The following is a 23,458-nucleotide window of genomic DNA, read 5'->3' as shown; positions in this document are numbered from 1 at the left end:
TCCTGCCCGTCCCTGCTGCCGCTTCCCTGCACTCCTGGGTGCCCTGGGCCGAGTCACCAGCGAGCCCCTGCTCAGCAGAGCCCCGTGTGGTACTCGGGGGGCGGGGGGGCTGGCGCTGCCCAAAGGGGTCTGGCTGATGCAGCGTGGCTCGGCCTGGCTGCATGGTACCACACGGCAAAGGTCAGGTGAGGATATGGCTCGGGAATACCTGGAGAGAGTGGGGATCTCCACAGAAGCTGGGCCCCTGGACAGCTCCAGCCCTGGAGGGCTGGCTCTGCCCTGGGTACACCTGTGTCCCCTGTCCCTGCCTGCCCTGGCGGCCCACAGGCTCAGCCCCACGCCATCCCAAGGGACTGAAAAGTTTCCTTTTTGTAAAAATAAAAGCATCACAGTGGAGTCCCTGCTGCCTCTTGAAAGCTGCATTTAAGCTGCTTCCTGCAGCCCCAGGGGACAGCGCTGCACGGTGACTCAGGCTGCCAGAGCCCAGCCAGCCTCCAGTGCGGATTTCATCCTCCCTGGAGAAGGGTCTGCCAGGGATGGGCATCCAGAGCACCTGTACCTGTGCTGGCACATGGGCAGCATCCCCCAAAAGTGCCTTGGGATTTGGGGAATGGCTGGTGATGGGCAGTGGGGCACAGAGCTGTGGGTGTGCAGCTGTGCTGGGCAGTTGTTATCCAGCTGTGGTGGACACCGGGCTGTCCAGCTGTGGTGAGAGATGTCTGTCCAGCTGTGGTGGGTAGCAGTTAATCCAGCTGTGCTGAGTACTGCTCTGCAATGGCTCCATCCCATCCCAGCCACCTCTTAGCCCCAGGCAATCCCTTTCCCTGTAAACGAGCTTCCTGGTGCATTATTTATACAGTCCCAATCGATCGGAAGATGATAACGGCTTCATTAGCATCTGAGCACCGCCGGCCCCAGCGCCTGACACGACCTTGGCTGCAGGAGTACAAGCTTTTCCCTGTCAGGACCAGCTCCCCGGTGTCACCGTCATCACCAGACCCAGCCAGGGCTGCTGTGGCTGCCACAGTGGGGTCCCCACCATGGCACAGGCCACCGTGGTGACCCCATCCTCGCAGTGAGGAATAAGACACCCCCATGCCAGGGCTCCTCGTGCAGTGCCCGTTGTTTGCGTGGCGCTCGTTAGCAGGGATATAATTAAGAGCAGCTATTTTGGATGCTTCCTTTATCCGGCAGCTCCCAGCGATGCCGCTGCAGGATCCTCCCCCCTGTCTCTGAAATAGGCGCTTGCCTTGAATGTCTTCCCTGTGGATATTCACTGCCTGTGGGGTCCCGTTGCGTTTGTGGGGGGCACACGCAGGGGTCTGGCTGCCCACGTGAGCTGGGGAGTGGGGAAGCAGCAGGGGTCGGGCTGGAGGGGAGTGGGGTCACTGCAGAGGGGTGAGGGAAGGGATGGAGAGGAGGATTTGGGGGGTTCTCCTGGCCGATCCGCTGCCGCCATGCTGGGAGGGGGCAGCAATGCTTTCCCCTCATTAAGTAGATGTTGATTTAGCGGAGGATGGAGCCATCTGCTTGGAGCAGCCGCCTGCTGCCTGCCGGGGGGAGCTGGGTGAGGATGTGCTTCGTCAGCGGGGGCTTGGCCGGGAGCCCCCACGCTCCGGCCGGGCATCGATCGCTGCTGGCGCTGCGCTGGCTGCAGACGCAGGGGCTGGCGCAGGAGCACGTGAGGGGGTGCTGGGAAGGGAGAGGAGCCCCCTGAGCAGTCCCACCATGTGGGCCGTGGCCTTGGACACGTGTGCAGGGAAGGGATGGGGCAGCTGGGCACAGGGGTTTCACTGCAACCTGCACTGGGGTGCCCAGAGCTGTGCTTGGCCACTGGGGTCCCACCATGGCGTACACCGGCCACCTGGGCACAGGTGTTTCCATACAGCGTGTTCTAGGATACCTGGAACAGTGACTGGGCACTGTGGTCTCCCTGTGACATGTGCTGGGATTCCTTCCTGGCCATGGGGCTCTCCACACAGCCATGCAGCATAGTGCCCAGAGCTGTGTTTGGGCATGGGGGTCTCCACATGGCCGTGCACTGCTGTGCCCAGAGCTGTGTTTGTGCATGAGGGTCTCCACACAGCCATGCAGCAGAGTGCCCAGAGCTGTGTTTGGGCATATGGGGATCTCCACATGGCCATGCAGCACAGTGCCCAGAGCTGTGGTTGGGCATGGGGGTCTCCACATGGCCATGCATTGCTGTGCCCAGAGCTGTGGTTGGGCACGGGGGTCTCCACATGGCCGTGCACTGCTGTGCCCAGAGCTTTGGTTGGGCACAGGGGTCTCCTCATGGCATGCTCCAGGACACCCAAAGCATCTGCCAGGCACAGTGCCAGGAGCCACGGTGACGCGTGGCTGGAGCCTGGGGTGGGGCAGAGCGGGTACCTGTGCACAAGCCCCGCACGTGCCAGCCGCTCGTGCGTCGCCCGCGCCGCGGTGCCCGTGGGGCCGGGGCTGCCGAGGAGCTCGCTGCACGCGGAGCGCCGGGCTCAACCCGAGCGTGATTTAGCTCCTGCAGTCCCTGTGCTCCAGTGAAGGCGTTTCTGGGAGCAGTGGCAGGCCGCTCCCGCGGCGGTGTTTACTCCGGCAGGCGCTGTTTATCGCTGGTGTCGGTGGCAGACGCTGCGGCTCCTGCTGCACACCGCGGCCACGGGTGAGAGCTGCACCCTGCGGTGCCAGGGCCTGTGTGTGCCCCCCTTTCCTGGGGCTGGCATCGTGGTCCTGCCCCAGGGTGTTTGTGGGGTGCAAACTGCTCTGAGAGCCGTGAGACAGCAGGGGAGCCCTGTGATCCCACACGGCACAGCCATCACCTGAGCAGCCCATGGGAAGCCAAGAGGGGACACTGGGGGGTCCCAGGGGTGGTGGTGGGGCTCAGGCTGTCTAAGCAAAGAAGTGCCACCCCTGCAACAGCACCGTCCTGCTGGCACCTGCATGGAGAGGGCAGGATGGGGACTGCAGGTGCTCGGTGGTCCCTGCCACCCCTCCAGTGACCCCAGCAGAGAGGACAGCCAGGGACACACTGGGGGCTCACTGGCAGTGTGGCCATGAAGGAGCTCTGCTCTCCTCCCCACCGTGCCCATCTCCTTTTGTGGCCGATATTTTTAATTGGAAGCACTCAGCTCCCTTCTCTCTTCCTTGTTAGTGGAAGAATGTTCCTTGTCATTAATTCCTGGCCATTAATGAGCTCTCCTGGCTCTTGCTGCCCCCAGACAGGCTGCAAATCTCACTGTGGACCTGGTGACCAGGGCAGCCATCCTTCTCTCCTGCTCTGGGATCTGGGGTTATTCTGAGACCCCAGCTGGGCTCCGTGCTCCAGCTGCCTTCGGCATGCTGACGGCCACTTCCAGAGCTTTAAGGAAAGTCAAACCACTGCATGGCTGGAAGTCACTGACTAAGCACTTGGCACGGGCAGTGATGGAAGTGCTAAACAGATTTTGGCAGCCGCAGCCTCTCCTGCAGGTGCAGGGAGGAAAAATTTGCCGCTACGCTGCGTTGGGGCCATGGTGGTTTGGTGATGCCGAGGGTGGCACGTGCCTGGGGATCACCAACGGCATCACCACGGCACCCTGATGCCCGGGCACTGCCCCGTGCCAGCCCCTCGCTGGGATCAACCCGTGGGAAAGGCCAGGCAGCAGACCTGCTGACAGCGTCCGTCTGTCCGTCCGCAAGGACCCATCGGCCGGAGCGGGGCCCGTCTCGGGGCCGGAGGCTGGAGCCAGCGCCGGGCACGGTGCCACTCCTGTGCCCACGGCTCCTTTTGTCCGCTGGCCCTTGGCATCCCTGGGGGCAGCTCGGCCCCTTCTCCTGGGAGCTGGTTCCTGGCGCAGGGCAGCAGCGGAAGCGGCGCTGGGCTCCTCTCCACCGGGGCTGAATGGCACCTTTGTTGGGGACGCTGGCGGCAGCACGGGGCTGCCGGGGACTGGGTCAGTCCCGGTGTCACGGGGGCTCTGCCCACCACTAATGTGCAGCTCTTCCCAGGGGAGCACGGGGATGCTATGGCAGGGATGGGATCTGGGGGTTTCTGTGGCATTCCTGTCCCTCCCTACACCCTGGGGACCTCATGGTGTCCCTGTCCCTCTCCAGGCACCCTGCAGTGCCCCTTCTCATCCCACGTGAGGCACCTCATCTGGGAGGAGAGCCTGGGGACCTGGTGGCTGGAGGGTGGTTGCTGTGGCTGATAGAACCCGTCCTCTGCAGCTGTCACCTGTCACACCGGGCTGTGTCAGCATTAGCAAATGTCCTGCAGCTCGGACAGCCGGGCAGCCCTGGAGTGCAGGGGGCAGCCAGCTCTGGGTGCCAGAGCCTCTGTCCTGGCCCCATCTGCACTGCATGGCCTGGGCAGGGCTGGCTCAGCCCAACAACACTCCCCAGGTTTGAGGGTCAGGCTGGACACAGCTGCCCCTCCTGCTGCTGGTGCCCTCTGAGCCCTGTTTGTCCATGCCAGGGCTCCTGGGCTGTGACACAGCCCTTGTGTCAATAATTCAATAAACACAGGGACACTGACAAGGGGACATGGTAGAGGGGGAGAGAGCAAGGCCATGGCCAAGGCTCACAGGGAGGGTCTCTGGCCCCGCATTCCCTTTCCCTGCCTGAAGCAGCCCCTTCCAGCCAGCTTCTCCCAACAAGAGCTTGTCCCTGGCTTCGAGTGCCTTTGCCCATTCTCCCTGCCAGGCCATGCAGCCTTTGGGTCCTCTCCCATGGACTCAGGGCCGTGCTGGAGCTGTGCTTGCTGTGCTGGGCTCAGGGGCTGCTGTGTGGGTCCCCCACCCGGGGCTCTGCCCTGCTGCTCCCACCCTCCTCTTCCTTCTGCTCCTGCTGTGGGAAGAGCAGCTCACTGGAAAGCCTGAGTGGCATTTTTCGGGTAAATCTTATGTAAATCTGGCTCCATCCTTCCTCGTGCTGCTAATTGGATTGCCCCAGTGTGGTTTAATTTCTCAGAAGGGTGGGGAAGCAGTGCAGGGGGGGCTGGGGGTACAGGGGAATGTGCTGAGCTCTGCCCAGCGGGGGCTGCACGGGGCCATTCCAGAGCCCCAGCCTTGGTAGGTAGGGAAACCTGGAGCTGCCACCACATCACCTCCCTTGTGTGCCCCGTGCCCCTGCACCAGCCACCTCCTCTAACACCCTGTCCCCTTCCCTCCCTTCCAGAGCTCCTTGGATCAGCAAAGAAAGTCAATGTCAACTTCCAAGACACGGATGGGTGAGTGGGAGCCCAAGCCCGGGTGTGAGTGCTGTGGGGTGCTGCGAGCAGGGGGTGCACCTGCTGTGGGAGTGCCGGGTGTCTGTGTGGGAATGCCAGGCTCTCCGAGCTGCCAGCTCCAGGGCTCTGGCCCCATTAGCCCACGTAGCTGAGCCCTGTCTGCACCCAGAGCCAGTGCTGGCAGCAGAGGCAGGGCTGTGCCCCACATCTCGCCACACTTTTCCCAGCCCTGTGGGGCTCCTCGGGAGCTCAGGCCTGTGGGGTGCTGGGTGGGAGAGCCATGACCCTGCCAGGCACCAGAGATGTGCCACAGCCAGCAGGAAGGGGCCGCAGACACCCCTGCTAATCACACTAATGAGGCTGCAGGGAGGCCCTGCACAGGAGGGGGCTGCCGTGGGAGTGCTGCTTGTAGGGCTGGGCAGCAGCTGCCCCTGGCTCCTCCCTCCCCGAGATCCCCCTTGAGCAGGGCAGCAGCACGATGTGATGTCACTTGTTCCCTTGGATGGCTCTGCTGTGCCAGGGAAATGCCAGGGAGAGCAGCAGAACGGGAGGCCATGCCCTGGGGATGTATGGCCACAGCAGCCCAGCTGCCTCCTCATCCTCGTCACCAGGGTGGTGGCAGTGGGCATCCCCTGGTACCTGCCAGCTCATCGCTGTGCTGGGGGCAAGGGGGCACCACCCCAGGGGCCACCCCGGGCTCAGCAGAGCCAGCAGGCTGCAGGAGGGCTGAGCATCGTGGCAGGGCTGGGGAGCTGCAGGCAGGGCCCAGCTCATATCCAGCTCCTGGAAGGTTCAGGGGGTGCTGAAGCACAAGGGGAGCAGCCTCCAGCCTCAGGCACTGCTCCTGGAAAGGATCCCCTGGGATCGAGGCTGCAGCCTGGCTGTGCTCCGCTCTGTGTGAGCTCAGCCAGCCCCGTGCCTCAGTTTCCCCATCCCAGCGTGCTGGCTCATTCCCGGCTGGGAGTGCCGTGGGTGAGCACCGTGCTGGTGTCCCCGCGCTGGCCCCGGGGCCGGTGCCCTGCTCGTGGCCGGCTGGGCCATGAGGTGCCCGAGGGAAGCCCCCGAGGCAGCCCCGGGGAAGGCTGCGATTTGCACCATCTTGAGCGGATTTGAGCAGGGCGCTGGAGCGGAAAATGTTGACATTTCCCAGGCAGACGTTGGGGATCGGCCTCCTGTGCAGGCTGTCTGCTCACATCGCCGCTCCCCGCCGGGCACGGCAGCCGCAGCTCCGTGGGCACCGCCGTGCCTGGAGCCTGCTCCCCACGGGACGTGTCCCCTCGGCCGGGGGCCTGGGGAAGAGGGCCAGGGGGATTGTCACCCACACCTGCCCCTCGGGCACCGGGCAGCCACAGGCCAGCGTGTCCTGGGGGCTCCCATGCTCCGGTGACACCGGGGTGGCCCTGGGGAGGGGATGGGGACGCCGTGCACGGCCAGGGCCCCGAGCAGCGGCGCGCTGGGTGCCAGCGCAGTCGCACGGAGGATGCCACTGCCGGGAGCACAAGTAGGTCAGCTCCTGGCCTGCTTCCCAGGCGGGAGCCTCCGGGAGCTGCGAGAGCAGAGCGGGTGCGGGGCCGGGGGTTTTCCCCAGCCCACAGCCAGGCCCAGCACCGGGCAGGGCAGAGCTGCCATCTGTGCTCATGGCTGTGCTGATGGGGCCAGCCTGGGGGAAGTGGGTCAGTGGGGAGGGGGCTCCGTGGCACCCCCACCCTCGGTGCCTGCCCTGCCCAGCACCTCCAGCCTGGCGGGGTCTCAGCATTCCCAGGCCTGCAGCAGCTCTCACCCAAAGCCCACACAGGGATAGGGGGGTGGCTTTCCCGGGGACATGGGCACGTGGAGGGCAGAGCAGCCCCGGGTGCTGCAGAGGTGCAGGTTGGAGGCTGTGGTGCTGGGCAGGGGTCACCAGGGCTGTGGAGGGGACAGGCCAGTGGCCCCTGACACCAGCCCGGTCCCCAGGTTCTCGGCTCTGCACCATGCAGCACTTAACGGCAACACAGAGCTCATCTCGCTGCTGCTGGAGGCACAGGCTGCCGTGGACATCAAGGACAACAAAGGCGAGTCCCCGGGTCCCCCGCCCCGTGCCTCCTGCAGGCTCTGCCTGCTGCGTTGGCACATGGAAGGTTCATGGCTTCTTGCCCCTGCAGGCATGCGGCCCCTGCACTACGCAGCCTGGCAGGGCAAGAAGGAGCCCATGAAAATGGTGCTGAAGGCAGGCTCCTCTGTGAACATCCCGTCGGACGAGGGCCAGATCCCCCTGCACCTGGCAGCACAGCACGGGCACTACGACGTGGTATGGAGAGGCACGGGGCTGGCAGGGGGTGGTGCCACCCCTCTACCCCTGCCCTCACCGGGTCGGGGTCTTGCTTGTCCCCAGTCGGAGATGCTCCTGCAGCACCAGTCCAACCCCTGCATCATGGACAACTCGGGGAAGACGCCCCTGGACCTGGCATGCGAGTTCGGCCGGGTCGGGGTAAGTTCTCGCAGGGCTGGGTGTCCCCAGAGGAGGACTGGGAGGGGACAGGGGCACTGCGAGGTCCCTGGTGGGGGGACGGGGCACTGTGAGATCCCGGGGGTGCTGGAGCAGCTGGAGGGGCACAGGGGTGGCCGGTGCTGGGGCTGTGCATTGCCACCACCGCAGGGGAGCTCCGGCTGCTGGCAGGGGGGAGGCGGGGGCCGGGGACCGCAGCCCTGGGGGGCGGCCGAGCCGCCCTTGCAGCCCTGCTCCGTCTGTGTTTGCTGAGCCAGGTGGTCCAACTGCTCCTGAACAGCAACATGTGCGCGGCCCTGCTGGAGCCCAAACCGGGGGACACCACCGACCCCAACGGCACCAGCCCCCTGCACCTCGCCGCCAAGAACGGCCACATCGACATCATCCGGTGCGTGCCGTGGGCAGGGGGGACAGGAGCGGCGCCCCCCGTGCCCCGCTGACCCCGCTGTCCCCCTGCAGGCTCCTGCTGCAGGCTGGCATCGACATCAACCGGCAGACCAAGGCGGGCACGGCGCTGCACGAGGCCGCGCTCTGCGGCAAAACGGATGTGGTGCGGCTGCTGCTGGATGTAAGGGCCCCCCTCAGCACCCCCAGATGCCCCCAGGCACCCCCAACCCAGCCAGGGGCTGTGGGAAGGGGGTGACCCCACAGCTGGGGGCTCAGAGCAGCTTGTGCAGCTCTCCCTGGGAACAGAGCTGAGGGTCCTGGAGGGGACGCACCAAGGCTCTGAGGGTCCTGGGGGGAGCACACCGAGGGGTGAGGGTCATGAGGGGGGTACACGAGAAGGTCTGAGAGCTTTGTCCTCCAGCTGCTGGTCTGCTGGTGGCCTAGGGAGTCCCAGGGGTGGCAGGATGGGGACCAGCCTCCTCCCAATCCCTCTCGGTGCCATTGCAGAGCGGGATCAACGCCCACGTCAGGAACACCTACAACCAGACGGCTCTGGACATCGTCAACCAGTTCACCACCAGCCAGGCCAGCAAGGAGATCAAGCAGATGCTGCGGGGTAGGGGGTTGGAGGGCACAGAGTGGCCACGCTGGCACGAGGGACGCCGGGCTGGGGGTGCCAACCCCCGTGGGGTGAGCGGCCGGTGACGCTCCCGTTCTGTCCCGCAGACGCCTCTGCAGCTCTGCAGGTCCGGGCCGTCAAGGACTACTGCAACAACTACGACCTGACCAGCCTCAACGTGAAAGCCGGGGACGTTATCACCGTGAGTGCGGCCGGGGGGGCCGGGGACAGCCCGGTGGCAGTGCCGGCCCCCGGCCCGGCCCCTGACCCGGCGCCTCCCGCAGGTGCTGGAGCAGCACGCCGACGGGCGCTGGAAGGGCTGCATCCACGACAACCGCACCGGCAACGACCGCGTGGGCTACTTCCCCTCCAGCCTCGTCGAGGCCATAAGCAAACGAACAGGCAAATAACCCCCCCTTGACCCCCAGCCCCGGGGAGCCCATCCTGGCTTGGTGGGGAGCGGGCTGTGGGGGGCTGCAGTGGTGAAGACAAAGCGGGGTGATGCCCCTCATGCATGTGGGGTCAGTGTCCCCGCCGTGTGCATGGGGACCGTGCCTAAAAGTGTGTGGGGTCAGTGTCCTCATGGTGCCTGTGGGGCTGGTGCTCCCATCCAGTGTGCAGGGTCCGTGTTCCCGTTGTGTTTGTGGGGTCGGCGTCTTGGGGGTTGGTGCTGGCAGCCCTGGGGTGCTCGAGGGTCAGCCCTGGCTGCCCTTGGCTGGGGAGAGGCATTTGAGGTGCTGGGAGGTTGGTGCATGAGGAGACCAGGGGTGTCACTGTGCTTTGGGGGGACAGGCACAGCAGTGGGGTGGCAGGAGCTGGTGCTCAGGGTCTGTGCTGAGGCTGGGCACCGGTGCAAGGGAGCTGATGCTGCCACACAGAGGCCATCTCTCCAGTCAGGGGCCATCTCAGGGATCGGCCCCTGCTCCCTTGCCCTGTGGCTGCCTGGTCCGTCCCAATTCCCATTGTCATCCCTTTAGGCTCCTGGGGGCGTGTGCAGCCCCTTGGGATGTCCCTGGGCTGTGCCCTCGGCCAGGAGAGTCCCAATGGGGCTGGTGCCTCTGCAGGCAGCATTGAAAGGCCCCACATCAACCATCTCACCCCAGCCCTGGGACTGGATCCTGGGGGCAGCCACACCACGGGGACATGGGCAGGGAATAGTGGCACATGAACAATGTTTCAGGAGCCTGGCAGCACAGGTGGCTGCCTGGCAACCTGCAGTGTCCCTGGAGGCCCCTGGTGCTGGACAGGCAGGGGCAGAGCCACCCTCCAGGTATGGGTCATGTGCCAGTACCAGAGATGCCATCCATGTGTCCTGGGCTGTGCTTCGTGGCTCCTGGGCTGAGCTCTGTGGCTCCTGGGCTGCAGCTGGCCCACAGCAGTGCTAGCCAGGCTGTGGAGTTCTGTAGCCACCCCACGGGTGGCAGCAGTGCGTGGTGCAGGCTCTGTGTCACGGCTCACCCCTGGACACTGGGTGCCGGTGCTGCGGCCCCGGCCCGGCCCTGCCTGCAGCTGTCCTGGGATGGCCCTGCAGGGAGCAGGACCCGCAGCCTGGCTGTGAGAGCCCGTGAGCTGAGCCTGGGGCTGTCCCAGGGTCGGTGCCGGATCCGTGGGGTGTGTCCGTGCCCTGTGCTGGGCTGTGCCTGTGCTGAGCTCCCGCTGCTGCTCCTCGGCTCCGCTCCGCATCGCCTGGGTCTCAGTTCTGGCTTCTCCACGTCCCTCTGGTCGCATTTTGATTTGCTGCCTTTTCCCCCTTTCTTTTATTTTCTTTCCTTTCTTTTTTTTTTCCTTTTTTGGTGGCACTGAGCGTGTCTCTATTATTTTGATTCTTTTCATTTTGTCTCTTGTTATGTTTTATTATCAGGTTCATGGGAGACTGTAACAATCCCCCAACACTTCCAAAAGATCCCGCTCCCGGCTTACGGGGCTGCTGTGCTAAACGGTGACGCCTCGTCCCATCCGTTCCATTCCCTGCCTCCACCTCCACCTCCACCACCACATTCCCATCAGACTCTTTTCAGTTCCTTTGGCTATCACAGGCTCTCCCCTAGCAGTGCCGACGAGCCGCGTTACGGACAAGGTAGTTCACCGCTCGCTTTGTGCTCTCCATGGATTTTCCTTTCTTTCCCTTTAAAGCGTGTGTCGAGTCCTTTCTCTCTGCTCGGCCTCTCCCCCTCACCGGGGGCTGCAGGGCGTGTGTGTGTGCATGCAGCGTGTGCATGCGCGTGCATGCGTGTGGTGGGGCAGCGGGGGCACTCGGGTGGCACACGTGTGCCACCGCTCCTCCCGCACCCGCTCCAGTGCTGCTGGCACACCGTGTGCCCAAGGCACAGCCACCCTCCCCACCCCGGTGTCCCCGTGCCCCCTGCGCTCCTGTCCGGGTGCGTGGGCACCCCTAAAACACTCATGGCCCTGTGGGGGGCAGGGCTGGCAGCACAGTGCCACAGCTCTGTGCCACGGGCTCAGGGACCCTCTGCTGGCCACAGCCTCCCTGCAGGGCCCAGCTCTGACCAGGTCCTGGCTGTGCACACAGAGCTGGAAGGGGCTGCGGCTCCAGGGGCTTTCCCAGGGGATGCTGTCAGGGCTGGCTCAGAGCAGGCAGAGCCCAGCTGAGCCCTGGGGACCATCCCCAGGACACAGGCAGGTGACGGATGCTGCAGGGCTGTGTGTCAGGAGCAGGGGTTGCAGGGGTGCTCTCCTCGATGGCTGGGGCCAGGGGTCTTTGCTCATGCCCCGGTGGCAGCGGCTAAGGAGGTTGTGTTGGGGGGCACTGGGTGGCCCTGCTGGCACTGGGGACAAGGGAGCACTTCATTTCCCTGGGGCTTTCTCTCCTGGTGGGGTCGCATGGAGCTGCACAAGCCCAGGCTCCTCTTGGTGTGACCATGGCATGTGCAGCTCAGGGATGTCCCAGCCTGATTTGGTGAGGCTGTTTGTCCCCTGCTGTGCTCCTTCAGTGACTTTATCACCTTGTACCACCTGTCCCCTGCTACGGTTGGTGCTGTTGGAGTGAGCAGCTCCATGAACAGAACCGGCCTGGTTGGCAGTGGGGTGACAATGTCCCACAGCTGGTGGCGGGGTGGCAGTACCCCATGGCTGGCAGTGAGGTGGTAACACCCCATGGCTGGTGGCAGGGTGGCAGTGCCCCGTGGCTGGCAGGACAGTGGCGGAGCCGCGGTGGGGCCATGGCAGCACTGGCCTTGTAGGGATGTTGTCCATCTCACTGGATGCTGTTTTCCCCCTGTACTCGGAGCTGGGTGTCCCTGGTGCAAGTGGGACCTGGCAGAGGTGGCCAGCACAGTGAGCTGGTGAGGAGCCGTGCCTTGGGGTGACCCTCAAGGTGTGCCCCAGAGGAGGGCCAGGTCCTCTCATGCACTGCTGTGTCCCCTGTATGTCACCAGGGTTTCAGCACCTGGTGCCTGGCCCTGCACAACCCCCAGTGTCCCTGCAGATGGGTGCAGACAGCTGCAGGGACATGGCCAGCACTGCCTGGGACAGGGGACAGTGGGGTGGGAACTCTGGTCCCCACTGCTTGAGTTTGCCCAGCTCCCTTTGCTCCCTGCATTGGGTAATGTCCCCATCCTGCCCTGTGAAGGAATGACACAGTCCCTGTCCCTTGTCCAGGCTCAGCCAGGGCACTGGAACACCCCAGCATGGTCTGTCCCTGGCTGGCAGCGAGGAGGGGATGCTGTGCACAACAGGGCCCAGAGCTGGTCACTGTCACCCCTGCCAGCTTGGAGTGGGACAGGGCCCTAGGATGGCTCTGGCATCCCTGGGCACGGACACAGCCAGGGTTCCACACCTTCCCTCTGGGGCTGTTCCCACGTGCAGCAGCGCCAGTCCCGGGGCCGAGGTCACCTCCCCCGTGCCACAGCCGTGCGAGCCCGAGCGCAGTGCCCCGCGCCTGACGGTGGCTCTCTCTGCTCTGCCACCAAGGGTCCCGCGGGGCCGACATGAGCCCGTCCCACCTGTCCCCGTCGCAGGGCGGATCGGCCACGGCAGCCCCCGCCGAGGAGATCTGGGTGCTGCGGAAACCCTTCGCAGGTACGGCACCGCTGGGACACGGAGCACGTGGCGGGGGCTCCGTGGGGCACGGCCACGCCGTGGTGTCCCCTAAGAGCGGGGCTCGGAGCCCTGACAGCCTCTCCTCTGTGTGCAGGTGGTGACCGCAGCAGCCTGGGCAGCACGGGCAGCGTGGCCTCGGCGCGCAGCTCGGGGAGCGGGCAGAGCGCGGGCAGCGGGGCGCACGCCCTGCACGCCGGCTCCGAAGGCGTCAAGGTAAGGAGAGCCCCGAGACGGCCGTGCCAGCTGCTGCTGGCTGCAGTCCTGCAGCGTTTGCTGCCTGCTGCACCCAGCTGGTGCTTGGCCGGGTGCTGTGCAGTGTCATCGATACCCTGTGTGCCACCAGCTATGCTGTCACCGACAGCGGCCACAGTGTGTCCCCTCCACCTGGCCCCTGAGTGCTACCCAGGCCTGGGCTCAGCCCCTGCAAAACATTCCACAGGTCCATTGGGGCTGCTGTGCCATGTCTCTGCTGCCACTCGCAGGGGCCGCTGCACTGTGCTCTGCACTGCCCTGCCCTGCACACACTGCTGCCACCAGCCTGGCATGCTGCCACCAACATGGCACACTGTCACCAGTGCACTGCTGCTACTGGTATGGCACACTGTCACCAGTGCACTGCTGCTACTGCTACGGCACACTGCAACCAGCACCACGCACTGCTGCCACCAACATGGCACACTGTCACCAGTGCACTGCTGCCACCAACATGGCACACTGTCACCAGTGCACTGCTGCCACCAGCACCGCACACCGCGCTGCACACTGCCCTGCCACCACTGGCACAACAGCCCTGCACTGCCCATTCCCTGGCGGTGGCACCTGCCAGCCCACCGACCCCAGCACCCGCCAGCCCACGTCCCCAGCACCCTGCCTGCCCTGCCCACCCTGTGCCCCTGAGCCACAGCATGCTGCCAGCCAGGGGGGCTCCGTCCTGTGGGCACAGGGGACCCCCCAGCCCGTGCCGGCAGCCTGGGCTGGGCATGTGCCAGGCTGGCTTTGGGGTGCGGCAGTGCCGTGGGCTCCTGCTGCCGGCAAAGCACCATCTGCTGCTCCCGCGGCTCCCGCTCTCCCCGCTGCCGCCGAAATCTGCTGCAACCCTCCCTGCCCACCCTCGCCCGAGCTGGCAGCACCCGCAGCACCCGCAGCACCCACGGTACCCGCGACACCCGTGACACCGGCGACACCCGCGACACGCACCCCCCGGCCCGCCGGCCCCCTCCGCCCGCCTCACTCCTGCCTGCTCTCCCCCCTTGCCGGGGTGTTTTTCAGCTGCTGGCAACGGTCCTTTCCCAGAAGGCTTCTGCGCAAGAGTCTGCCGTGGGCGATGGGCCGGCCAAGGCGCAGGACATCCCCGCAGGTGCGTGCTGCGGCCGCCCGGCTGCCGGAGCAGGAGGAGCCCTGGCCGTGCCGTGGATCCAGGGATTTGTCTTTTTTTTTATTGCCACGGCACCCGTCGCCAGAAGAAAAACGTGTGGGTAAAAAATGACTCTCTCGCCTTTCGGCTGCTGCCAGGCCTTCTCCTGCCTCGGTTAGTGGGGGCCCGTGGGGGGCGGGGGGCGGCGTGGGGCGGGCAGGGGGGGCACCGCTGCTCCCCGGCCCCTTCCCTTCCCTGGCCCCCCGTCAGCCCTGCTGGAGCCCGAGTGGGGTCCCCCCCCCCCGCCACCGCCGTCCGGGGGGCTGCGGGGAGCATGGCCACGCCACCGGGGTGCCCACGCCACGGGAGTGGCACGTGCCTGGGAATCGGGGGGACAGACGGGAGAGGCACACGTGGGGGTGGGCGTGGGGGGATGCCCAGAGCTGCCCGGGCTGTGGGGAGGGAGGAGGCTGCGGGCAGAGAGAGCTGGGGAGGGGGATGCGCTCAGGGGAGGGGGCGCACACGTGGAGGGGGGTGGGCACGCGGGGAGGGGGGTGCAGACGTTGCTAGGGAGAGGGGAAAAGATGCTGGAGCGATGCAGACGCAAGTGGGATGCAGACGTGAGGGAGATGCACACGGCAGAGGGATGCACATGTGAGCAGGATGCCCACGCGAGAGGGATGCAGATGCCCGAAGGATGCACACACAGGGAGGATGCACACACACACACACACACACACACACACACACACACACACACAGAGAAGATGCAGTTGCTGGTGGGGGGGAAGGGGCTTCTCTTGTCCATCCTGATCAGAAACATGAGGGAAAAATTTCAGGGCAGCCCTCCTTACCCTGCAGGGAGGGCACCAAGGGATGCCCGTTAGGGAGCCCAAGGGATGAACAGCTCCTGCGATCCTGCCTGGTGGGTGGCAAGGCCAGAGGAGTGGGGCCAGAGGGTTTTGGGCAGAGAAATCCCTCTGGCTGCTGCCTGGGCTCCAGGGACACTCGCTCTGTAGGACAGGTCTGGCTGGGTCCCACTGCTTGGGGCCGTGCTGGGTGCAGCAGCTCGCCTGCCCCTCCCCGAGGAGCAGCACCCTGTCCGGGGCACCGTGGGTGCTCCGGGCTGCTGTGCTGGGGTGGGTGCCCTGTGTGCTCTCCCGTGCCTCCCTCGGCCCTGCCAACCTGGGGCTGTGGCCGTGACACCCCGCCCAGGGCAGGGCTCGGCTCTCCCTTCCACTTGGCCGGAGCCCGGGGCGTGCAGCCCCGGCCGCGCTGACCGCTGCCCCTCCGGCAGGTTCGTCACGGTCGCAGAGCGTGGCCAGCTCCCCCTACGCCCCCCAGCCCCCCGCCGAGCCCCAGCTGAAGAAAATGGAGCCTCCATCAGAGGGGAAGGTGAGCGGGCAGCACTGGGTGCCGTGGGGAGCATGTGGTGGGGACAGCTTGGGGGACATGGGCAGGAGTGGTGGGTCCCCATCCCCGGAGCTGCCCCCATCCATCTGTCCCCTCTCACCCCAGAGCTCGGAGGCCGTGTACCAGTGGCTCTGCAAGTTCCAGCTGCAGCTCTACGCTCCCAACTTCATCAACGCCGGCTACGACATCACCACCATCAGCCGGATGACGCCGGAGGTGGGGCCGGGGGCGGTGGGAGGGAGGCACGGCTGGAGCAGGGCAGCACTGACCCCCCTCTCTGCCCCAGGACCTCACGGCCATCGGGGTCACCAAGCCGGGGCACAGGAAGAAGATTGCCTCCGAGATCAACAACCTCAGCATCCCCGAGTGGCTGCCCGAGTACAAACCGGTGAGGGCTCTGCAGGGCCAGGGGGACAGAAGCCACACCCATGGTGGCAACGAGTCCCCTCCTCTCTTCCAGGGAGGGGTGGTACTGGACAAGGGTGGGAGCTGGCTCCATGGTCCCAGAGCTGCTCATGTCCACCCCCCACCCCGCTAGCTCCCCAGGGACCATCAGGCTGCTGCCAGCTGTCATCCCTGTGGATGTGGCACTGTGACACCCCTCCTGCCCCAGTGTCTGAGCACAGTGAGAGGCTTCCCATGGGAATAGGGCTGGCAATAGTCCAGGATGATTGTGGGGCACAGGGACAGCACAGGGAGAGTCCCCTGGGGCTGCAATCCCCCAGCAAGATGGGATCCCTGTGTGCCGTGTGTGCCTGGGGTGGCAGGGCCAGACCCTGGCTGCCAGCTGGTGCTGAGCTGTGCCCACACCCACCCCAGGCCAACCTGGCGCTGTGGCTCTCCATGATCGGCCTGTCCCAGTACTACAAGGTGCTGGTGGAGAACGGCTATGAGAACATCGACTTCATCACCGACATCACCTGGGAGGACCTGCAGGAGATCGGCATCACCAAGCTGGGTAAGGCCCCGCACGCGGCGCTGCCTGCACTGCCCTTGGCAGTGCACTGATGGCATGTGCCGCCCCCAGGCCACCAGAAGAAGCTGATGCTGGCGGTGAAGAAGCTGGCGGAGCTGCAGCGTGCTGAGCTAGGCAAGTACGAGCCGGGCACGCTGAAGAGGAAGGCGTCGGGGCCGAGCCCAGAGGTGCTGGCCATCGAGTCCCCCCCGCCGGAGCCGCCCGAGTGCCAGTCGCCCAAGATGACCACCTTCCAGGACAGCGAGCTCAGCAGCGAGCTGCAGGTGGCCATAACGGGCGAAGGCCCCGAGGAGCCCTCCGAGAAGGCGGCGAACCCCGCGGCCCCCGGTTACCGCTCGCCGCCGGGGCTGGGCGGCCGCGCCCGGGTGATGAGCAGTTCTCAGGAGCTGCTGGGGGACAGCCCGCGGGGCCCCCCCGCTGCTGCCATCTCCAAAAGCCAGGAGTACCTGGCAGAGGGGGCCGGGGAGAGCCCCCCTGCGCCGCCCAAGGAGAGCCGCCCGCCCCGGCATGGCCACCCCGTGAAGCGCGCCAGCGTGCCCCCGGTGCCCGGCAAGCCCCGGCAGCCCTTCCCCGCCTCCGCCGGGCAGCTGACGCCGCCGCAGACCCCCGGCAAGGCACGACCCTCGTCCCCGCAAGGCCCGGCGGCCCCTCACGCCACCGCCAAGGTGAAGCCCACCCCGCAGCTGCTGCCGCCCGGCGAGCGCCCGGCATCGCCCCGCTCCCTGCCCCAGTCGCCCACGCACCGCGGCTTCGCCTACGTCCTGCCGCAGCCCGCCGAGGGCGAGGCGGCACCACCGGGGGTGCCCGTCCTGCCCGTTTCGGTGCCCGTGCTGTGCCTGCCGCCGGCGGGCGAGGGCGAGGAGGAGCCGGGCAGGCCGAAGAAGCGGGCGCACAGCCTGAACCGCTACGCCGCCTCCGACAGCGAGCAGGAGCGGGACGAGCTGCTGGTGCCGGACGCGGGGCCCTACGCCACCGTCCAGCGCCGCGTGGGCCGCAGCCACTCGGTGCGGGCACCCGCCGGCGGCGACAAGAACGTCAACCGCAGCCAGTCCTTCGCCGTCCGCCCCAAGAAGAAGGGACCCCCGCCGCCCCCTCCCAAGCGCTCCAGCTCTGCCATCTCCAGCGCCGGCATGGCCGAGGACTTCCCCAAGGAGGGTGAGGGCGAGGCGCCCGTCGGAGCCCCAAGTGCCGAGGGCGAGGGCCGCCGGGAGCAGCGGCGGGCGAGCGACCTGGGCGGCAGCGTGGACACGGGCAGCGCCGGCAGCGTGCGCAGCATCGCGGCCATGCTGGAGATGTCCTCCATCGGCGGCGGGGCCCGCGCCCTGGCGCTGCAGAAGCCACACGTGGCAGCCGGGCCGGGGCCGGCGCCGGCCAAGGCGCCCGAGGGCTACTACCTACAGCCCGGGCCACCCCCGGGCAGCCCCGACCGCGCCCGCGTGGCCACCGTCCTGGCCACCGTCAAGCATAAGGAGGCCATCGGGCTGGACGGGGAGGTGGTGAACCGGCGCCGGACCATCAGCGGCCCCGTCACCGGGCTGGTGGCAGCCGCCCGCCGCGAGCGCGCCGACAGCCTGCGGTCGGAGGCGGCTGCCGACGGCCCCGGCGAGCGGCTGCGGGTGGAACGCGGCGGCTCCCCCGACGGCATCCCCTTCGCCGAGGATGGCACCCTCACCATCAAGCAGCGGCCGCGGCCCCTGGGGCCGACCCGCGGGGAGACGGGCGAGGGGCTGTCCCCGGCCCACCGCCACGGGGACCTGGCCAAGGTGGAGGCCAGCGCCACGCTCAAGCGGCGGATCCGGGCCAGGCAGAGCCAGCAGGACGGCGTCCGCTTCGTCCTCACCGAGTCCGACACCGTCAAGCGCCGGCCCAAAGCCAAGGACAAGGAGCCGGCGCTGGAGCCGGCCACGCTCGCCGTGTACCAGAACGGCACCGGCACCGTGAAGCGGCGGCCGGCCTCGGAGCTGAGTGGGGCTGAACCGCCGCCCACCCCGCCGCCCACCGCCCGCCCCGACCGCCCCGACTTCGTCCCGCCGCCTGCCGAGCCCAAGAAGCCCTTCAAGCCACCAGTGTCCCCCAAGCCTGTGCTGACGCAGCCGCCTCAGAAGATGCCCGGGCCGCCAGTGCCCGTCCCCAAAAAGGTGCCCATCCCAAGCCCCGGCAGCCCAGGTAGGTGCCCCGCCAGCCCCCTGGGACGGGCGCTCCACAGGGTGGACACCGGGGGTCCCAGCTGGCCCCGCAACCCTCCTGCCCCTCTCCCTTCTCTCCGCAGAGGTGAAGCGGGTCCATGGCACGCCGCCCCCGGTGTCCCCCAAGCCCACGCCGCCCCCCACGGCGCCCAAGCCCCCTAAGCCCCACGCCGCCATCCAGTCAGTGAGCGCCAGCTCCACGCCAGCCCCGTCGCCAGCCCGGCAGCTGAGCCCCGCGGCCAAGCCCTCCAGCACCCCGCCCTCGCTCTGCTCCAGCCCTGCCAAGCCCCTGTCGCCCGGCGCGCAGCCCCAGCAGGTGCCGGTGAAGCCACCCCGCTCCACCATCGCCAGCCCGTCCGTGGACAGCGGCGGCCCCGAGCTGGCGCAGCAGAAGCTGGAGGAGACGAGCGCGTCCCTGGCCGCCGCGCTGCAGGCGGTGGAGGAGAAGATCAAGCAGGAGGACAGTCAGGCGGCAGAGTAAGGGGGCGCAGGGGTGGGTGGTGGGCCCCCGGGATGGTGTGAAGCCACTGGGTGCCACTGAGCACAGGAGGCCATAAGGAGCATGCACAGGGGTCAGGCTGTGACACCACGGTGGAGTGGGATGGTGCTGGGGGACACTGGTGGAGCACCAGTGGGACCCTGGCTGGAACCGCCCTGAGGAGGTGACACTGAAGGACATCTTGCTGGAGCAGCATGGGCAGGGGGACCTAGCCGTGTGGGTACCCTGGGGCCTGTCTTGGAGTGGGGACATGGGGGACATGGAGCCAGAGCACTGTGCCATGGCACTGGGAACACAGTGCTGGGCACCAAGCACAAAGGGGTAGGAGGGCCATGCCATGGGCCCCAGGGGGCTGTGCCATGTCCACATTCCCTGCCCTGTCCTGACCCGTCTCTGTCTCTCCCCAGCTCAGCCGTGGAGTCGAAGAGCACCGTGAGCATCCTGGACGACATCGGCAGCATGTTCGACGACCTGGCGGACCAGCTGGATGCCATGCTGGAGTGAGGGGCGCCAGGGCCCCGAGAACCTCAGGGCTTACGTGGGCACAAGGGCACAACGATCCACGACCCCCCGGCCCCGCCGCCCTCCCCCCGTCCCCTTTGTACAGCCGTCCCCTCCCGGACATCCCGTCCCTTGGGGTTTGCACAAAGAAGAAGATACCTCAGGATTGTGCTCACGGACTCGGCGCCGGCTCCGGCAGGACTCCCTTTTGCAGAAGCAAAAAAAACAAAAACAAAAACAAAACCCACAGAAATAAAACCCAACAGAAGAAACAAAGCAACACAAAGCTCCGGACCGAGCTGCGGCCGGGGCTCCGGGGGGCTCCCGCCTGACCCTGCCAGCCGCGGCGCCGCGGGTCACCGCCGCCCGAATGTAGCACAAGCCCTGCCCGGCGCGGTGGCTCCGCCAGCCGCGTGTCACCGATGGCGTTTGCTGGTGGTGGGGCCGGGCGGGCAAATGCACTTGGGTTTCTTTGCTCCGTTTTTAATTTTGATTTTTAAACTTTGTTTTCTTTCTCGGTCGGCGTTGGCGGGGGCGGGCAAGGCTGGCGGTGGCCCTGGGGGCAGCGGGACGTGCCCCTGCCCGGCCCCTCCCCGCCTGGGGACAGGACGGTGATAAGCTATTAAAAAAAAAGTATTAATTTATTGGAGGGGAAAAAAAAATAAAAAAAAGATATAAAGCAGATTTCCCCCAACCCCAAAATAATAAAAAAGAAATAAACTTTAACAAATATATATTTAAAAGATTTAAAAATATTAGCAATTATATATAAAGCAGTTTAAAAGAAATCAAGAGAAAACTGGATTTTAGCTTGAGAAAAACTATTAGATTATACTAAGCTGTGTGTCTTGTGGCAAACTCATTCTAAGAGTAGCACAATATTTACCTTTTCTCTGGGTGGAAGGTACGTGCGAGCGGTTCTGGTCGGGTTTTCCGTTGGGATTCAGTGTCGCGTCTTTCTTTTTCCACCGTTACGAACTCAAAGGATGTGCCTTGTTTTATGGAGGTTTTTGTTAATTCTTACGCTGGAGGTGTTTCATTTCTTTTGGAGTGTCTTCAGGGTTTGGTTCGGTTTCTTTCTCTTGCTTTTGCTGTTGGTCTGTGTCTGGGTGCGTGTGGGTGTGCGTGGGTGTGCACGCGGGGTGCACCGCTGTATATTCCTGTACAAACTGGAGTTGGAGTCTGGTTCAGTCGCTTGAGTCCTGATGAATGCATTTTTTGCTTGTGGTTTCCAAACAAAAGTGTTGCTGTTCTTTCTTTCTCTCGAGACGTGGAGTGGTCTCTCTCCCTCCTTCCCTCTCCCTACCTGCCCTGTCTCCCCCGTCTCTCCTGTTGTGGTCGCTGATCCAGATGTGTTTGGCACAACTTTGAAATTTCTTTTGAAAAAAACAAAAAACCAACAAAACACAAAAAAAAAAAGACTTTAAAAATAATTAAAAAAAATAAATAAAACACCCGCCTGAAAATATCTGTTGAAAAGAAAAAAAAATATGTATCTAAAAAAAAAAAATCCATAAAGTTCTACATGATGGATATATACATATATATATTTTTTATGATTAAGTTATGGACTCTGTATCGTATCCCATCTGTCCAGCTCTGCATCTTGGTGCTGCTCCCTGCTCTTCTGTGCTTAGACTTCACCTCTACTCGTCTTTATTCTTCCTATTCTGAATTGTAGATGGCTCGTGGTGCTGTGAAGACGTTTGCTCCTATACCAAGTCTGGCAACAAATATTTAAACAAAAATAAAAAAAATAAAACCCCTGCCGGGCTGCCACCACTGTTTGTGTCCCCAAGCCCTCCTGAGTCCTCGTGGCGTGCTGGGTGTTTGTGCTGCACAGTCTGGGGGCACCCCTGGGTGCCTCTGTGGGGTGCTGGGGCCTGGCTGGGACCTGTCCCCTGTGGAGTGCAGGGCCCAGGCACTTCCATTTTCACCCCACAGGGCCAGTGCTGGCTGCTGGCTCCCTGCAATAACTCACACCGGGCAGGAACAACTGTTTCTGCTTTTATTGTCAATGAAGAAATAATCAAATCTATATTACAATCTTAAAAACAGTAGAAAATGTGAGTAAAAATGCAACGGAGGCTTTTTGTCTTTAATGTGGAGACCATTATTACAGGGTGGTGAACAATGGGCTTGTGGAACTTGATTTGAGAACTAGCTGTGGCATAAAAATCGTACCTGGCTACTCAAGGAAACACCTCTTCCCAGCTGGATTGGCCCGGCGCCTTGGCAGTAAAATTAAATACTAGAGACAGAAAGGGGTCGGGTGCCCACCCAGGGTACGGCCTAAAGCTCAGTCCTGCCACGGACAGGGGCCCAGCCTGTCCCCACCAGGACACACGGATCTGTCCAGTCCTGGCACCAGCCAAGTGCTCGCCTGGCCCTGAGCCCCGAGGCCCAGTGTCACCCCAGCCCCAGCCTGGGGGTGTCCCCAGCTTGGGAGACACAGGCAGAGGAGGGCACTGGAACAGCTTCCTCTTTTCCAATCATCTGGGGCAATGTGAGGGAACACCTGGAGTGTCCGTGGGGCAGAGCTGTCCGGAGAGCCGCCGGCCGAGGGGCAGCAGCAGCAGGCAGTGGTTGGTGCAGGAGGAGCTGCAGCAGTCGTTTCAGTGGTGTGGTCACCCACAGGCCGATGGAGGGGAGAGTTTTTGGTCTTTCAGTGTGCAGGACTCGTGTGACGCTCTCGTTAGCACGTCCAGACCTGTGGACAGATGATGGCACCGCAGGCAGTGACTCCTGAGCAGCCCTGTGGGCTTCTCCTCATCCCCCACAGAGCTTCCCTCTGCACTGCCAGCATCCACAACACTGTCAGGAGGGAAACCTCCTGCTCGTGGAGAACCATCCCCTTGTTTCAAAGAATCCCTGAATCATTAAGGTTGGAAATGACCTCCAAGATCATCAAATCCAATCTGTAACTGATCCCTACCTTGTCACCCAGCCCAGAGCACCGACTGCCACATCCAGTCACTTCCTGGACACCTCCAGGATGAGGAATCCACCACCTCCCTGGACAGCCCCTTCCTTAGAAGCCCTTTCCATAAAGAAATTCTTCCTGATGTCCAACCTGAACCCGGCCCAGCTTGAGGTTATGTCCTCTTGTCTGGTCACTTGTTCCTTGGGAGCAGAGCTCAACCCTCACCTGGCTCCACCCTCCTGCCACTGACTCCTGACTCATTTAATGCCCTAAGTGCAGCACTGGACGAGCCCAAGCCACGCAGGAGAAGCCTGAGCAGACCCACCTTTACAGTGCTGTCCACGGCGCCGGAGAACAGGCGGCCACGGGACACGGCCAGGGCGGTGACACTGCCCTGGTGGCGCAGCAGGGTCTGGGTGCAGATCATGTTGTCCATGCTCCACACCTGTGGGGACACGGGGAGCGTGAGCCCAGCACAGCCCGGAGCACCGCGAGGGACGGGGGGAATGCTGCGTGTCACGGGTGACACGGGTGACACACGGAGGCCCCTGGGGTTCCCCCCACCCTTCCCTCGGGGCCCCTGGACTGTCCCAGACCCTGGGTCTGGCCCCACACACGGCCCCACACACGCACCCTGAGCGAGCGGTCGTAGGACGCGCTGAAGACTTTGGTTTGATCGGGCGTGGAGATGACGGCGAGGGCGTAGACTGTCCCCACGTGCCCGGTCAGCGTGCGCACCTGCTCCTTGGTCTCGATGTCCCACACCTGTGGGGACAGCTGGGCTTGGGGACCACACTGTGCTGAGGCCACCCAGCTCCCCTCTGAGACCTGTTCCTACCTCCACGCACAGTGCCAG

General features: G+C 64.7%; 2 protein-coding genes across 4 annotated transcripts in view; one reads left to right on the top strand and one right to left on the bottom strand.

Moving 5' to 3' along the window:
* The first annotated feature begins 7,341 nt into the window (after window positions 1-7,341).
* Window positions 7,342-21,444, top strand: CASKIN1 (CASK interacting protein 1). Of its 2 annotated transcripts, XM_059861424.1 has the most exons (18): window positions 7,342-7,487; window positions 7,572-7,667; window positions 7,943-8,073; window positions 8,145-8,253; window positions 8,580-8,688; window positions 8,799-8,893; window positions 8,976-9,093; window positions 10,553-10,768; window positions 12,622-12,729; window positions 12,845-12,963; window positions 14,020-14,107; window positions 15,402-15,499; window positions 15,623-15,733; window positions 15,804-15,905; window positions 16,337-16,475; window positions 16,545-18,659; window positions 18,763-19,156; window positions 19,586-21,444. In XM_059861424.1, the coding sequence occupies exons 1-18, from the start codon at window positions 7,344-7,346 to the stop codon at window positions 19,680-19,682; spliced, it is 4,389 nt and encodes a 1,462-aa protein (XP_059717407.1). In that variant the 5' UTR covers window positions 7,342-7,343; the 3' UTR covers window positions 19,683-21,444. The 2 variants fall into 2 exon arrangements, with proteins under 2 accessions (XP_059717407.1, XP_059717408.1); XM_059861425.1 differs by lacking the exon at window positions 10,553-10,768.
* A 229-nt stretch (window positions 21,445-21,673) lies between these two features.
* TRAF7 (TNF receptor associated factor 7) overlaps window positions 21,674-23,458 on the bottom strand; it is a 28,161-nt gene continuing 26,376 nt past the window's right edge. For both annotated transcript variants that reach the window (XM_059861423.1, XM_059861422.1), the window contains exons 19-21: window positions 23,236-23,367; window positions 22,928-23,047; window positions 21,674-22,389 (exon numbers count right to left, since the gene is read on the bottom strand). In XM_059861423.1, coding sequence (XP_059717406.1) covers window positions 22,375-22,389; window positions 22,928-23,047; window positions 23,236-23,367 — 267 coding nt within the window. In that variant the 3' untranslated portion in view covers window positions 21,674-22,374. The remainder of the gene's footprint in view (window positions 22,390-22,927; window positions 23,048-23,235; window positions 23,368-23,458) is intronic.

The sequence above is a fragment of the Haemorhous mexicanus genome, chromosome 17, assembly GCF_027477595.1.
Source record: "Haemorhous mexicanus isolate bHaeMex1 chromosome 17, bHaeMex1.pri, whole genome shotgun sequence".
Taxonomy (NCBI): domain Eukaryota; kingdom Metazoa; phylum Chordata; class Aves; order Passeriformes; family Fringillidae; genus Haemorhous; species Haemorhous mexicanus.
This window is presented reverse-complemented; position numbering and strand designations above follow the sequence as displayed.